Source organism: Apteryx rowi, unplaced genomic scaffold, assembly GCF_003343035.1.
Source record: "Apteryx rowi isolate R43461 unplaced genomic scaffold, aptRow1 scaffold_153, whole genome shotgun sequence".
In the NCBI taxonomy this organism is placed as follows: domain Eukaryota; kingdom Metazoa; phylum Chordata; class Aves; order Apterygiformes; family Apterygidae; genus Apteryx; species Apteryx rowi.
Window position 1 is genome coordinate 743127 of NW_020447786.1, and position 16201 is coordinate 759327.

The window sequence follows — 16201 nt, forward strand, 5'->3', positions numbered from 1 at the left end:
CTCCAGACTTTCTCTCTTGCCTCCAGGGTCTGGGGTTCCTGAGGGCTGGCCTGAGCAGTAAAGACTGAAGCAAAGAAGGTATTCAGTAACTCTGCCTTCTCTGCATCCTTCATCACCAGGGCACCCACCYCRTTCAGCARHGGBCCMACATTTTCCCTAGTCTTCCTCTTGCTACTGATGTATTTGAAGAAGCCCTTCTTGCTGTCCTTGACATCTCTAGCCAGATTTAATTCCAAACGGTCCTTAGCCTTCCTCGTCGCATCCCTGCATACTCTGACAACATTCCTATATTCCTCCCAAGTGGCCTGTCCCCCTTTCCACTTTCTGTATACTTCCTTCTTCTGGCTGAGTTTTGCTAGGAGCTCCTTGCTCATCCATGCAGGTCTCCTGCCTCCTTTGCAGGACTTCCTACTCATAGGGATGCACCGCTCTTGAGCCTGGAGGARRTGATGTTTGAATATTAACCAGCTCTCTTGARCGCCCCTTCCTTCTAGGGCCCTAACCCATGGGATTCCTCCAAGTAGGTCCCTGAAGAGGCACAGGATGATCTGGATCCAGAGTTAGTGGCCGATAGGGGCTTATCTGTTTGGTGCCCACTGTTGGTACGTGTTCAGGCATTTTCAAAAATAATGGTGCTCAGCAGCTTGTGGAGTGGACTGTTAGGAACATAGGTATAATGACCATGTTTTTTTAAAAAATGATCATTGAGTTTTTTGGGTTTCTTGTTTTCCCATTTCCACTTTGAAAACAAGTCAGTGTGACATGGAGATGTTCAGCTCTTTAAGGCATCATAACATGGGCACTGAAAAATCACCAGGACCAAGAGGAAGCCAAAGAAGACACCAGTAGACACCTCACTTTGTGTAAGCCTAATATTTTAATATTTTAAAATCCTTTCAAAGCATGTGGCTTTCAGCTGACTATACCAGATTTTTAGGTAGTTCTATTTAAGAAATACGGCACTACCTATTCAACAGTTTCTGTTAATTTCCTAAGAAACCTTTTCAGTTAAATATCTCTCATCAGATGCAAAGCTTGATTCATTCCTTGATTCATCTCAGTGTTGCTAGTTACTAATCCAGTTAACTAAGGCAGGTATATAGGTAAGTTTAATCTCTTTTTTGAGTTGGAAAACTTCCATAGCAACCGGCATTATGCCTTTAAAAATTATCACCATCCTTTTCCATTCTTAGATATAGCATGTTACAGCCAGCATTTACTGCAAGCATACAATTCCTTGCAGAGCTTATAATAACATTTATTAGCCATTATTGTTGTATTCACTATGGGATATGTATGTCAAGGAGATGGGGAGGTAGAGAGGGGAAGCAACTAATAGTATTTTACATATGTAGATAATTTTTTTTTGTCCTCAGAACTTCCCATGTCATTGTTTTTCCCCTAGATCTTTTTTCCCCTTCTGKTTTTTTTTTTTTTTTCCTGAGAGATTCTTTCTTCTTTTGCCTCATCTTGCTTAGAGGGAACCCCTTTCAAGTGACTTCCACTGTGCATATGTCGTTCCTTTAGGGTGTTACCTGAGATTTCTGAATGGTTCTGCCCATCCTTTTCTGAAGTTTTTAATCCCATGAAAAATCCTTCAGTAGTGGTTCCTGCAGCTGTATTCACAGTTGCTAAAACTAAAATGCCATTCTCTTTTGGTGTCTCCTCAGGTTATCTTCTGAGGCTGGTCCTGAATCCAAGGCAGGCAATTTGAAATGGGACAAAATCTAGACCACACATGTTTCAGTCTTCCTTTTTTTCATCTGGCCTGATGGAACCAAGGCAACTTTCCACTAGTCAAAATGGCAGACTGAATCAGAAGCCTGAACTTTCCTCTGAAGCATATGGCTCATTGTAGTGGATTTACTTTGATACTCAGCTGGTTTATGTGTTTTTGCGCTATCTCCTGTATTAGACTGCTAAATTCAGATTACATACCATAGGAAGATATGAGGTACTATTGTCCTCTCTTGAATTTTCTCTGTTTTGGGGAACCTCAATCCAATCAGATATATTTGGAGACTGTCTTCTGAATTATAAAATTTTCCCCAGAGCTGTGCTGATAAATCTATGATCTTCAGTAACTTTATCATCGTGGTATAAATTTATTCCTACCTTTGTTGAGCCTTGTATTGTATAGTTGGTTTCTGTGTATGCCATACACATTTTCATCTTTTTAAATTCCAGATTTTCCTTTTAAGGTCAAAATATTTCATTTCCCTTTATTTGAAAGCCTGTGGTTCTGTGGTAGCATTTATAAGGTGTCATTCACTGTGATACTGGAATTCCCATTAGGCTCACAGTCCTCCCCTGTTTTACTACTAGTACTACCTCCTGTTATTATACACTAACCATGCTTCTGAATTCTTTCCATCGTAGAGCAGAAGGGGTAAATCTCTAGGCACATGCATTTTAGTTTTTTAAAGAATGAAATATTAGACAACAGAATTAAAAATTAGATAATATCAGAGAAGCAGACCAGGCCAAACTGAAACAATTCAAGTAGCCTTTTGCAACTCTATAAACATCAATGTGCACCCCCTTTCAGATGTACAAGTTCTGAATGGCTCTGTTCCTCTATTTGCTTTCATCAATATAAAAATCATTTTACGAACTGTGGCTCAGTGAAAACAAAGAGCTGGTACTTAGAGGTTTGTGGCAGTTCAGAACAGCTTGGTTCCCCAGTGTTCTTTTTGTCACTGGAAAGTATTATACTGCAAAGTAGGCTAACTTTTCTTGGAACTGCTTGTTTTTCTGCAGGCCTTATTTCAAACTGGCATTCAGATCTGTGTTACACGCGTTCCCTTTTCTTAGATTATTCCTCTGAATCTTAACAGCTTTTTTTGAATTGGCTATAAATTTCCTGTCCCCCAAATCCACACTTACGGACTGCCAGTTCACAAATCAACTTGCCAGTATATGTTCAATCAGTTTATGAGAGAAGTTTTTTTACACCCATTTAAAAAAATTAAACTTATGAAATCAGGCAATCTGTGTATGCCTGTCCATCTAACCATGGCTTTCGGCTATCTTTTAATTGCCCTGAGAAGTTTAAAAACCTGTTGACCAGCTTCTACCTTCTCAGGAAGCATAATAAAAATAGGCAGCTGGATAGACCTCCTAATGCTGCAGACTTTCCTACTGAAAGGAGAAAGATTTTACAAGCCTTAACAGACACAAGGGAACTCACTTGGGGATGAGAGAACAGCAATACCCAAACTGCAAGAAAATCTTTGGTCAATTTGCATGTTACTAGACCCTGGAGACCACAAAACACAGATCCAAGCTTTGCCATTTCTGCTGCACAAAAGCTGGTAATGTTAGAAGAGATGTTTGGGAGGAAAGTCCCATCTTTTCACACTTTTGTCAGGGTCACTGGTTGACGCTTAGGTAGTTGATGTCATTAATGTTGATGTGTAAATAGATCAGATGAAATAAGTTCTAAAAGCTGCTATTTTGCCCCAGCAACTGTGAAAGCAGCTGGATCAGATGCAGACATCGATATCACAGGTAACTGCATGTAGGCAGGTGCATCCCACTCCCATGATATATCTGTAGGAGGGGCAGGAAGTGGCCCTTTATGGAGGGGGATTTCCACTGTCACTATATCCTGCTCAAACCCCCTGATGTTAGTTATTTTGGAACTGTAGCGTGGTTTACCTACCACGAGCACTGGCCTTGCAGCCACTGTCTAACAAGGCCCGCTCCAAGTCACACCGGTGAAAGTAGATGCAGCAGCTGCTAGCTTGACTACACCAGCACAAGTCAACCAGCACTGTCATGGGGGAAAAATGTATTAGGTATAGAAAAGCACCTGGCCACCCCTACCAGGACTATCAGCCTCCCTGTGTGAACCTCTTCTGATTTCTTAAAAGGTTTGGCTTAAGCTATTTATTTTTGTAGGAGGACCTACTGTTCTCTAACAGGTAAGCTTCAGAAGCATGTATTTCAATAATTAGCCCAGCTTGTTGCTAAATTAGGTGTATCGATCAAGCGGTTCAAACAGAATTTGTAGTACTAAATGCGTCTTGCCAACGCACACACGTGCCTGCAAACAAGCACCACTGTTCTTGTCCCTGTTAAGATGTGGATGAGCTCAGCTGTGCTCTTGCTGCATTTTAAGCTCTCATTCTCTGTTTGCAGGATTTCAAGCTCCCACCTCCTGGGGAGACAAGGAGAGCAGCCCAGAACAGGAGCGCTCCTGCTGGCCTCAGCAAGCAAGAGACAGCAGCCTCGGSGGGCAGGCATTCACAGGGGAAGGCTGACCCTTTTGGTGTGGTAGCTGTCTCCTTGGCGAGCCAACTGCCTGACCAGCAGAAGATGACCGAGTCATTTCTCAACCAGTTCAGAGAGGTGTAYTTACCCCCTGCAATGCGCCCTTTAAACAAGAGTTTAATCAAGGGAGACAAGTGGAAGGATGTCGATGGTGCCCAGGAAAAACGCAGATCCTTCCTTTATGGCTTCTGTAAAAAACACAACAGCAGAAAGAAGCTGCGAACCCACCTTGTGCACGTGGTGTCAAGGATTTATGTGGAGGATAGACACAAGATCCTGTACTGCGAAGTGCCTAAAGCAGGCTGCTCCAACTGGAAAAGGGTTCTCATGGTGCTCAATGGACTTGCCACATCAGCGCACAACATTTCCCATGACGATGTGCACTATGGTAAGCATCTAAAGAAACTAGACAGTTACGACCTAAAAGGGATATACACACGTTTGAACACTTACACTAAGACTATATTTGTACGTGATCCAATGGAAAGACTGGTATCTGCATTCAGGGATAAGTTTGAACATCCAAACAGCTATTACCATCCAGTATTTGGGAAGGCAATAATTAAGAAATATAGACAAAATGCAAATGAAGAGGCATTGAAAACAGGATCAGGAGTTAAGTTCAAAGAGTTTATACAGTATTTGTTAGATTATCATCGACCAGTAGGAATGGACATACACTGGGAGCAAGTCAGTAAGCTCTGCTATCCCTGCCTCATCAACTATGATTTTATAGGAAAGTTTGAAACCCTGGAAGAAGATGCCAATTACTTTTTGCAGTTGGTAGGTGCTCCAGCTGAGCTGAAGTTTCCTAATTTCAAAGACCGGCATTCCTCTGATGAAAGAACAAATGCAGAAGTAGTGAGGCAATACTTAAAGGAATTGTCTAAGCAGGAGAGACAGCTGACCTATGACTTCTACTCCTTGGATTACTTAATGTTCAATTATACATCGCCAGTTGTATAGCACCAGAATAGCTTCGGGCTTCTATTAGATATTTATCATTTCAGGATTCAAAACAACTACTTTGATGTTAGCCCTGAAAGGAAACAAAGTGACTGCTAAGTGGAGTTGTCTTGACTTAGTGGAGATTTTATAAACTAGAGTGACATCAATTGACATAAAATTATAGGAAAATGCACAAAAAAGACCTGTAAACAGCATAAATTGCACTAAAATGCCTGAAAAAAGCTACTTTTACCGTTATAGATTATGTTGTGGAAGCAGTAGCGCAGCCAGCTGTTGCATTAGCTTACCTAATGTTCTTTTAATGGTTTAAGAAAAAAGCATTCAGAATAGCATGATTCTTCTGTTTTAGAAATCGTTTTTGAAACTATTTTTGAATGTATTTTTTACTTTCTGTAGCTTATTAATAAAAAAAACATTGGCTAATTTTCTAAAATGTTTGCAGTGTTCTCAGTTATAAGACATGGTTGTATGGTTACCATTAGACTGTAGCTATTTTCAGAGCTGACTGTATTTTATTGAAGGATGCTCTTGAATACAAATGTATAAAAACTACAAATAATGCAGCAGCCACCTGTTGTGCAGAAGAGGTTTTCATAAATCTGCGATCCAAAGTCATGGACCACAACTCCATTTTGACTGATGCGCTTCAGATGACACAAAAAATGACCCTCCTCTCGGGGAATTGACACATACCATTAAAATTAACATTTTAATTTACAGTGGAGGCAATCACATGATGCACACTGTGGTTCCAGTATTCAAGCAAGTCTTCATCTTAAGTGTTAGGGCACAGTCTTAGGTGTTGGCAATGGGACCTTCTACTGAGAAGTACCTTCAATGCAATTGCTGTGACCCCTCTGTCTGCCAATGTTGCATCATGTATGCCCATCACCTCCCAAATCCATGGACAACTTTTTTCCCCCAGAGCTTTGAGGAGTCTGCTGCATTTTGCTGTCCTTTCTGCCTTGTCAGCATCCGGCAAAACCCAGGGGTGGGGGTGGATGCCCCAGTGTTAAATGGCAGGATGGGTGTTGGTGATGAGTCCTAGAGGCAGTTTGTGTCCAGAGTCCCACGATCCTGGTTGTAAAAGGAAAAGGTGCCTTCTCCCCCTCCACCCAACTCTTCCCTTTCCTCCCTCAAGTGCTGTCTAACTGATGTTGTAGTTGTTCCTGTGATCCATGGTGGCACACTATGTTGTAGGATGGGTGACCAGAGTAGAGTGTCCTAGGAGGAAGAGAAGTCTCTGCAAAATGGATAGGGAGAAATGTCTATGCCTGCCCTTCCAAAAGAAAGGTGACACCCATTGTTTGGATACCATATGATCTGGAGCATTTGGCTCTGGCATTTTGACATAGCAATTTATTGAATAAGGAAACAGTCTGACAGGAAACTGGTACAAGTAAAATATTATTTGTCCCCTGTTTTTAACAAGTGTTCACTATTAAAACTGTTGCTGTCCTTTCCCCTCATTTCGTGCAGTTGCATGGCTTCGGTGTTTCCACAGGACTGATCATGGGCCTTTGCTGAATGGAGAGACCATTTCCTACTGTACCCTTGCTGCTTGTTTCTCTCTCAGTTTTCTCCTTGGAAGAGGAAAAAAGCCCCTTCCAGCCTCCAGAGTACCACTGCGTAGCATAGCAGGCTCCGCACGTCTCCCCAGGGCAGGCTGAGCTCCTCCAAGGGGGAAGGTCAAGAGCACACTGGGCAGTGAGAGGCAGAGGTAGTGCTGTGTTTGGCTGCCATCTGGCCACACCTGTAGCAGAAGCCAGCCCGTTCCCTGGGGGCCTTGGAGCAAAGAGGAGGAAAAAGAAAAGCCCTGCAAACCAACCTCACCAGGTGGCGAGGACAGGAGCTGATGCTCAGCACTGAAGAGGATGTAGCAGAGTGCCCCAGACACGTGGATGTGCCCAGGTTTGCTCACATGAGCCATTGCCGTGTCTAGCTGGACCCTCAGATGGTCACACCAGAAGCATTTGGGGGAAGGGATGAGATTGCTAAACATTAACTCARTTTAATAGTGCATCCCTAAATCTTCCCCTTTATCCTCAAGATTGTGACTGACTTCCACCTTCTTCCCCAGTACAAATCCCTCCTGGTTTATCTACAGTGCCATTAGCAGAGCTGGGAATGTGGCTTCTGTGGGGAGAAGGCAGCTGCCCTACTGCTGATGACAGCCCTTTGGGAAAGGCACTAGAGAGAGGTTTCCTTGTAGTTGCTCTCAGCCATTCTTGCAGCACCTTCCGCATATACGTCATGTTTTTTTATGACTGTTACTGTGTGGGATGAAGTTCCCTGTGTCTTTACCAAGCACAGTTCTTTTCTGAATTTGGCCTTGCACTTCAGCTGTTGCTCTTGAGTGGGAATATGCGTTAGGGCCTTAAAGAGCACATCATGCCAGAGTTTCAATTTTGTGTGGTCCAACCTAAGTTATGTGAAAACAAAGTCCTTAGTTTTCACTCAGGTTTTTACCTTGGTGTATAGGCATCTTTCCACTTATGCAGCAGAGATCTCTAGATCCTCTGGTCTTGTAAGTATTGATCCTCATGTCAAATTATGAATGAATTTCTCTTGCTTTGTAGGGAGTTCTTCCAGGTCGTTAAAGATGTCACATAAAAAGTGAATGTACACTGACCTTTTAATGTCTGTATATTTCCTTTGTCTTGTCTGTTGTGAATGTGTTAGTTAATTGTTGATTTACAGACAAGAAACTGGCTTATGTACTGATATATTCCAAATTTTTTTGAGAGAAAAGAAATTTAACATGCTAATAAAGAATGCAGATCAATATATATATGAGTTTTGTATGAATTATTTATTTGAGGGAAATAAGTAGTAGTAAATTACAAAGTCTCTGAAGAACGTGAGTTTAACCTTAAGCTTGAGCTAGTGGCAAACTTTCAATTTACCTGATCATAGAATGAAAGATTTGGGAGGGGGGTGTATTTGTATTGAAAAAACTACACAAGCTCATAAGGTTTCATCTACTAACTGGTCTTCGTTAAAGCCTTTGTTTGAGACAAGGGGGTGGTGAGAGAAGTTATTAGCAAATGTTTGGCTTCTGCAGATGAGAAGGAAAATGACATTGATTTGCAGGCATCTGTGGACATACACATCAGGTCCCTGGACTGTCATCTTGAAAATCTGGTACAGTTTGCATTTGTGATTTAAAAGGGGAGGACACTACTTAAGGTCTTTAAAGCGTGTATGTGCAGAGAAGCATAATTGTTTTAGCTGCACTGTTGTTCTATGGCTCTAGTGAAAGTAATTTAACTTCTTTGTATGCTCAACTTCAAGTTTCATAGCCCCTAACTGCACTTAAAAATTCATTTTTTGAAAATCTAACCCAGACTTTTGTAAAGAAGAGCCTCTCTGTAGTCATCTTCAGTGACCTAAGGGATTCAGATGATCTCAGTAGCAGAATCTAGATTGTACTCTGCCTCATTAACCACATTTTGAAAATCACCAGCCTGCTTTGCCAGGAATTAAGTTACATGATTTAAAATTAACATAAGAGTTTAGCATAATTGAAGTGGGACTGTGATATCTGACTTGTGGGATTATAAGAGATAAAGGCATAATTTGCAGCATAAAAGATAACCTCTATTTTAAAAGTAAATTTTAAAAGGTCAAAGTGTGAGGTCAGATTGTAACTTACTTTATGTTTTATAAGGTTGTTAGGAAAAAACAAAAATTGAAGGTCATCCACTATAACTTAGACAAAATCTCAGCTCCACAACTATGCACAGATGTTTATTTTACTCAGAAAATCATGCTGAATGTATGCAGAAGAGGAATGAAAACATGCTCCACAACATTCAATAATGCAATTACACTTATACTAAAGATCAGCTGCAGCATGCAGAGCCTCTTTTAAGGGACATCATTAAGGTAGCTGGGTTTTAGTTATGAACATTTCTTCATTTCAAGATCTCAAAGCACTTCTTTGATGCAGGTCAGTTGCCAGGAGAAGTCAAATGGCCTGTGAAGGCATTATCGCAAGCCTGTGCAAGGGCTGGAGCAGGAGGAGAGCACTCCCTTTGCAAATTTGCCTCTTGAAAACACCAGACAGTTGTGCTTCCCTCCTGAAGCAAAACCTTGATTTTTTTCGAAATCAACAGGGTTCCATATTTGCTTTTCTTCTTAAATGAATCAGTATGAATCTGCAAATGAATTAAACTGCACAGATTTGCATTCTCAAATTCTGCTATTTTTGCCCACATAATGGTAGCTTCCCCTCTCTATGCTGGATTTGACTTGCAGACCTAAGACAGCTGTTAACGCCCACCTCCTCTAAAACCGGGGGTAAGCTGTTACTGGCTAGAAGTCAGAGGTGTGCAGCCACAGTGCAATCAAATCCAGTACACTCTCTTGCAAGGTCCTCTGGTGTAACTCCCCCAAAAGGCTAAATTTATTGGAGCTATTCCTGCCCCAGGCTATTCTATCTTGGTGATGGGTCATTGGAGATCACCACCTTAATTTTAAATGTAGCTTAAATTTAAATGAAAATTATAGTATGGCACTATTCAAAAGTTTGAGAGGAAAATGTTTTAACTGAGCTCCGTATTGTATATATAGGTTATATGTAAAAGTCTTTGTTGTATGTGCCTTCAGGCTAACAATATATCAGATAAGTATTTTAAACTGCAGTGCTAATACCAGTTTATCAGCTGGGTAACCTGCTGTGATGTTTTCAAAAATAAATGAATCTGGTCTCAGAACCTAATGTCCAAAATCAGACCATAAATTGTTGTACTTTATAAAAAATACAGATGTGTTTGTCTTATATCAAGTAATTCATTTACACTTCAGAGGGCAGAGCAAGAACATGGAGGACTAGGGAATATAACCAACTCAGCCAAGGAAATGTCTTCTTAACCTCAGATATATGGGATTGCATTGTGTTCTCAAGTGTGTGTGTTTTGGGGGGAATTGTCATATTATTTAGTTGAATGAGATTGTCTTTAATTAAATTACGTATTCACAAAAATATCTGTTTATTTGGGGTAAAATTGATGAGTTCTTCACTCTGAAGCTTATTGCCATGAGTCCAACATGTTTATTGTATGTTAGCTGAAACACTGCTTRTGGCTGGAGTGTCAGACTTTGACTTCAGAGACCGGGATTCTCCTCCAAGTTCTGTAACTTGGACTTGTTGGGCAAACTTCAGCAGCTCTATGCCTCAGTTTCCCCATTAGTAAAGTGCTCCTGTAAAGGGAAGGTAATTAAACCAAATGCCTTTAAAAAAATATATTGAACTGTGTGGATAAATAGTCCTGTTCAGAAATTAGGTATTACTATGGAATTTAGCTCATAGGACTTTGATGCCCTATCTTTGTGTTTTCTTTCCAAAGGCTTGGAGGAAGCTGGGGACTTGCTGGTTTTGTTCCAGCCATGAAGTGCATCATTCAGCTCCGGTTTGTGCAGTTGGCAATCTCAAGAAAGCAAGCTCTGTTTCCAAATGCTGTGCATCTGTCAAGCCTGCCCCAACACAAACCCCGCGCCAGGCTGTCTAACCAGAGGGAAGTGCCCCTCCAGTTCCTTTTATATGGAGTAGAGCAGACAGAGACAGGGTAGGAATCTCACTTTCTCGTTTTATTCTGACCCCAAATTAAGAGAAGCGACTGTATTTTGGTGCATTAGCCCTAAATACAGTGATACTCAACTGGAAAGTTCTGCAGGAGTGGAAAAGAGGTTTGAGTGTGGTGAGTGACTCAGCCTTGTAAGCAGCCTTACAGAAGGAAAGAGAAAATCTCCAGTCCACTGTCATAACTTTTTTTTTGATATATATAATTGTTGCTTCCTTTTCTCTGTCTTCTCACATACGATTTCCCACCGTCTTTAAGCATGTCAGCACAAACGGGTGCAACCAATTGCCGGTTTGCGCTCAGCTGTCGAGCATAAGCCAGCTCCAGTTCAGCACAGCTATGTTATCATGGCACTGAGGCTGCACTAATAAGCCAGTCTGGGAGTATGGTACTGTCATCACCATCTGTGCACACGTATCTGTCCTGTCCTTTTCATTTAGGAATTCCTCCCATGTCAGCTTTTTCTCAAATTCTTCCCGAAAATGCAGTTTCCACTGAATCTCCCAATACTGCTCATTTCCCAAGATCTGCAAATATACTTTACATTCAAGAAACAGCATTCTGAGACATAGTGGGTGGGGGGCAGAGCAGGTTTATCCGGGTTTTTAAGCACATAGAGATGTAAATCAGCACTCAGTGGATTGTAAATACATGTCAGTAGGATATTAAATGCTTTAGGTTTAATTTTCTCAAGCTAGTTACTTGGATGCAAAAAATGGATGTAGACAGACTAGCAGCTGCCTATTAAACAATCTCTTAATAAAAGCAGACACGCATGTTGAAAGATTTTAAGTGTTAGGAATGATTATGAACTATAATTCATTTGGGACTAGTCTTGTGTTCAGAGAGCTGAGTGATCAACTATACAAAAGTTCCCTCCGTACAAACTTGCACACATGCATGTATAAAGGCATGCATGTGTTTTATAAATGCATATGTGCACACACACATACACACTCGCTGCAAATATTTGAAAGTCATTTGGTCAAATGTTTCTCACCGCCGGTAGTGGGGAGCTACATAGCTAAGTCCTGCACTTGACTCTAATGATCTTAACTCTGAATTGAGATACACTCCATCTGTTGGCTTTAGATGTACTGACAGAACTTATATTAACTCTGTTTTCATCTCTGACTATAGCAGAGAATGGCTATGGTGGCACCGTATATGCAAAGACGTCATATGTGGCATAGTCATGTAAATGTTTTATTAACATGTTGCAGAGCCACCAGGCTACTCCAAATGAAGCCAAGCTCTTCTCAAGGATTGCAATTTTCCCTCTTGCCTGGGTTTTCTTTTTGTTCCTTGAGCTGGCCCAACGCATGGTGCTGCTGGTCCTAGGGGCCAGTGKTTTGTGCGGCTGCAACTGGTTGTGGTCAGGGGGAGCTGCTCCCGCTGCTCCCGCTATTGGGGTGAGCAAGAGTTTGCAGCATCCCTCTGCTTTCAGGGCAATTATGGTGTTACCACCTATAATGCATTCCCAGCAACAGACAGCAGCTGTCACCTTTTCTGTGACTTCTGCTATTTTCTTAAAAAAAAAAAAAAAAAAAAGAGAGAGAGAGAGAGGAAAAACCTCTAATGAGAAGGGGAAATGTTAATTGTGGCTGGAGGTGAGAGTGCACAATAAGAAATTGCTGCTTCGCTTTTGTGTCTTTGATGAAAGTGTCCTAAGGACGGCAGCACAGCAAAACCTGAGCTCCGAGGGAGAATGATGTTTCTAGAAATCATACTGGTCCCTGCAGGTCTTCTTCAATAGCAGGGAAAACACAAAGAGTGAACCGAAGTTAGACAAAATTAGTCTATGTCTCACCCAGGCTGCCAACAAACCCTCTTATCCCTGGATCTTTTCAGCTGCCTTCAGACCAGTGGCTCTAGTGGGGTCAGGATTGATGGTGTCTTCTTTTTGCATGTAGAAACTCTCTTAACGGAGGTGTTGTTATCAGGCAGAATCTGACTCACAATTTGTTTTCTGTCCTGTCTTACTTAAAACTGCCACTAAAATTGAAATTTCCAGCTTAAGCCGATATACGTTAGACTACTCAATCCACAAATCGGCAGCTCAAGGGAGCAGGAGGATCTTTGCAGGTGGTCTGAGCGACCACTGCTGCCAGAGAGATCAATAGGAGCTGTAAGAGCCACCTGTAAAAAGCAGGCAGCCTTGATGGAAACTCCTAGTTGGGGCTGAAGAGCCCAATTCTTAGATAACTGTGTCTGACAGCTGGGGTAGGACAGTAATGTAAAAGATAACCCTAAACAAACGTTAGGCAGAACGTTTGGCTCTACTGACGTAGATGCTGCTTTGAAAAAGCCATACCTTTCTGAACGGGCCTTGGAAAAGGAGTGGGAACTGTTTGAATCTTGAGAGACTTTTTAGCATTTTCAGTTTGGAGGGTTTTTTGTCTTCTGTGAGCGCTGAGGCATTCCTTCAATTTATTGCAATTTACCAAAGGAAAACAAGCTCTCCCACTGACATTGTTAGAGCTGAAATCTGCTCTCTGTGCTGCCTTGGTTGCAGGACTGGGCACACGCTGAATGACAGAAGCTGGGAACTCGTTATGTAAAATCCACAGTAACTGAGCTTTTCTAGTGCTATTATGCCCTGACCCCTTATTTTGGCGTAGTAACAAAACCACTGAGACTGGACAATTATAGGGTTTCCCAGGCTCATTTCTTTTCCTTTTTGGCCTCATCACAAAACCCGAGCGTATCAATGGTGTTCCCAAACCTCTGAAATAGTGCAGGACTTTCAGTCTGTCCAACACACAAAGAAACAGTGGGGAAATATCTGTATTTTAGTTATTTATTATTCAACCAGGAGAGTCTCCTGTCTACAAGACACTGTGCTCTGGATCACTTAAAAAGTCTCTGACACATTTTTCTAGTCACTTGATATTTGGGCAATACTGTGATCCTTATGGCTTTACATTTACTTTAATTTCTGTATGTGGCTTAAGTTCTTCATTTTTCCAACAAAATACGCTTGCCTGTAAGCCAAAAGATTATTCCTTCCCTACCACCAAGACTCCGTCTTTGTTCCATTCCAACATCCTGAGTAATAAATAAGAGATTCCTTGGCTACAGGCTGCTAAGACTTCATATATACTTTTTCCTTTTCATGGTCTTGCAAGCTGAGAGAGTCATCTACAATTTCTCAGGTACATCATCAGCTTTTTGAGACGGTACAGTCGGGATCAGTATCAGCAAAACTTTTAAAGAAAGAATTACTAAATAGGACAGCAAAATWGCATTGCGAGGCTGCGTGCGACATGCCTCTCTGTGCCCAACATATCAAATGTGCTCAGTTTACACGTCAAAAATCATTTTCTAAGAGCCCGTTCTGCAAACTCCACCCTGCAAATTTGAAAAACAGACTGCGTGGTTTTGTGCCCCCTCTTGTAGTGCTAGGAATAAACGCGCCGTGGCTGGAGCCTCACCGCTAATGGTGCTGATGAGGCATGTAGCTGAAAAGAATCTCCGTCACCGCTGTGTTGGTTCTGCAGGGCTGGTGGAAGAAAAATGAGTTCATGTCAGTCAAGTATGCGTACTGAAACCAAAAATCAGATGGGTAGTGTAGATGTTTGGCTTATACAAAAAGGGAAATGCAAAACCACAGCTCCCGCAGAAATTTCCCTTACTCTGAATTCATTCTCATAAAGGTAGATCTATTTTTAATGGGGATCAGATTTTTTGGGGCATGTATCCTCCAGGTAAGAGGTAGGATTAGCCAGATTTGCTCTATTCTTACCACTAATTTGATACAATACCTGTCTTCCCAAAAACAATTGTCTGCAAGAAACTCACAAAATTCACTGTGAACAGCAATTTATAGCAGGGTTATCTACCACCTATCCAAAGTGTGGCTGCAGAAAGACAGAAGACTGATGAGCTGAAAGTGATAGGCCATGGAAAGTGGTCACAGACTGATTGCTCTCTAGTAATAAGTTTGCAAACAAGCCAACAAAATATTTATTATTCCCAAAGTCTTCTAGAATAAATGTCTTTTGGTATTGTTTTTAATTATTCACACAGCTTGCAGCTTTTTCCTCTCAGCTGGCTTTGCAAAAGAGCAGCTTGCTATTTTATAGGTGCCTGCAGAAAGTAATAGTGAAGGCAATATTAGAAAATGTTCCTTAAGAAAGGAACATAAACTACAAAAGTAGCATAAAGCTGAGAGTGCTCAGGCTCTGTATTTGATTTCCTCCAGTCTTTGCAGGTTCCCTCTGCCACTCTGTGTCCACTAGCATGTGAGCAGGAGAAATGTGCAGATACCAGATGAGAGCAACGGGCCTCAAAAGGCACTTTCCTCAGGCTGCATGTGCTCCCAGAGCACATTCAGTGGTTGAAGACAAAACATCACTAAAAGTGAGTGATTAATTTTCTTATGCTGGGCAACCAACCATGTGTCTATCTATGCAATGGCTAGAGGTTGATACCAGTACAATTGAAGATGACAGCAAGAGGTGCTTTCTCTGTATTTTATTGAGATATTTATTGGGTCAGACACAGGAATCTCTGAGTAATATAGCTTAAGTCATAACATAGACTAAATAGCCTGAATTGCTATTTYGGAGTTTAAAATCGTTCTACTAGTCCTGTAAAACTGTGGCATCTATATCTCAAGTTATTAGACTTCACATAATTTTTTTCAAGCTGTAAACATGAAAACCTGTCAGAAATGAAACTGATGTTCTACAAAGGATTTCAGGAAAAGCGTGCTGTCAGGTTTTCTTTAGAAGCTTTTGGACAAAAGAGCTTGAACTTGTAAATATTCATAGTCAGACCCTGCTTTTCAGTTAGTTCAATGACAGATGAATCTTTGCATAGAGAAATATCAACATCTTCACTTCTAAGGCCTGGGGTGTAGCTTTTAGAAGGTATTAATGTTGAGAAGGAAGAAAAAAAAACATAAAAATACACAGTATTAGGAAGATGGTTACTACTGTAATCTACAAAGATAGCCTGAATGATGTGAAGCAAAATTCTCGTTCTCAGAACAAGCTACATAACCCCATTCATGTGATACATTTCTAGCAGGCATATAAATCTTGTGAGTATGAAGCTATATATGTATTATAAAGCAGAAGTATTATGAAGCAGATGGCTTCAGCAAAGGACAAATTCTGAGCATTAGGGCAAATGTCAAGTATACTATGCCATGGAGCCTCAATCTTCTCAAAAAAAAAAAAAAAAAAACAGGCAAGATTTCGTTTTTAAAATTACACATTGGTTGACAGAAGTACCTGTACAGAGTGATGCCTTTTTAGTGTTTCTAGAGGCTTTAACACAAAACTGAGTGACTTTAAAGTATTACCACTGTACATTAGCCATGGAGCATTAACTGCATTCAGACCCAGTTGACAGATCTTTGAAAG

At 41.1% G+C, this 16201-nt stretch overlaps 1 protein-coding gene across 1 annotated transcript in view; it reads left to right on the forward strand.

Annotated features, from left to right (window-relative positions):
* CHST9 (carbohydrate sulfotransferase 9) overlaps nucleotides 1-5241 on the forward strand; it is an 87776-nt gene extending 82535 nt beyond the window's left edge. The window contains exon 3 of the mRNA XM_026059179.1: nucleotides 4144-5241. Within this exon, the coding sequence (XP_025914964.1) occupies nucleotides 4144-5241 (1098 nt within the window). The remainder of the gene's footprint in view (nucleotides 1-4143) is intronic.
* The last annotated feature ends 10960 nt before the right edge of the window (nucleotides 5242-16201 follow it).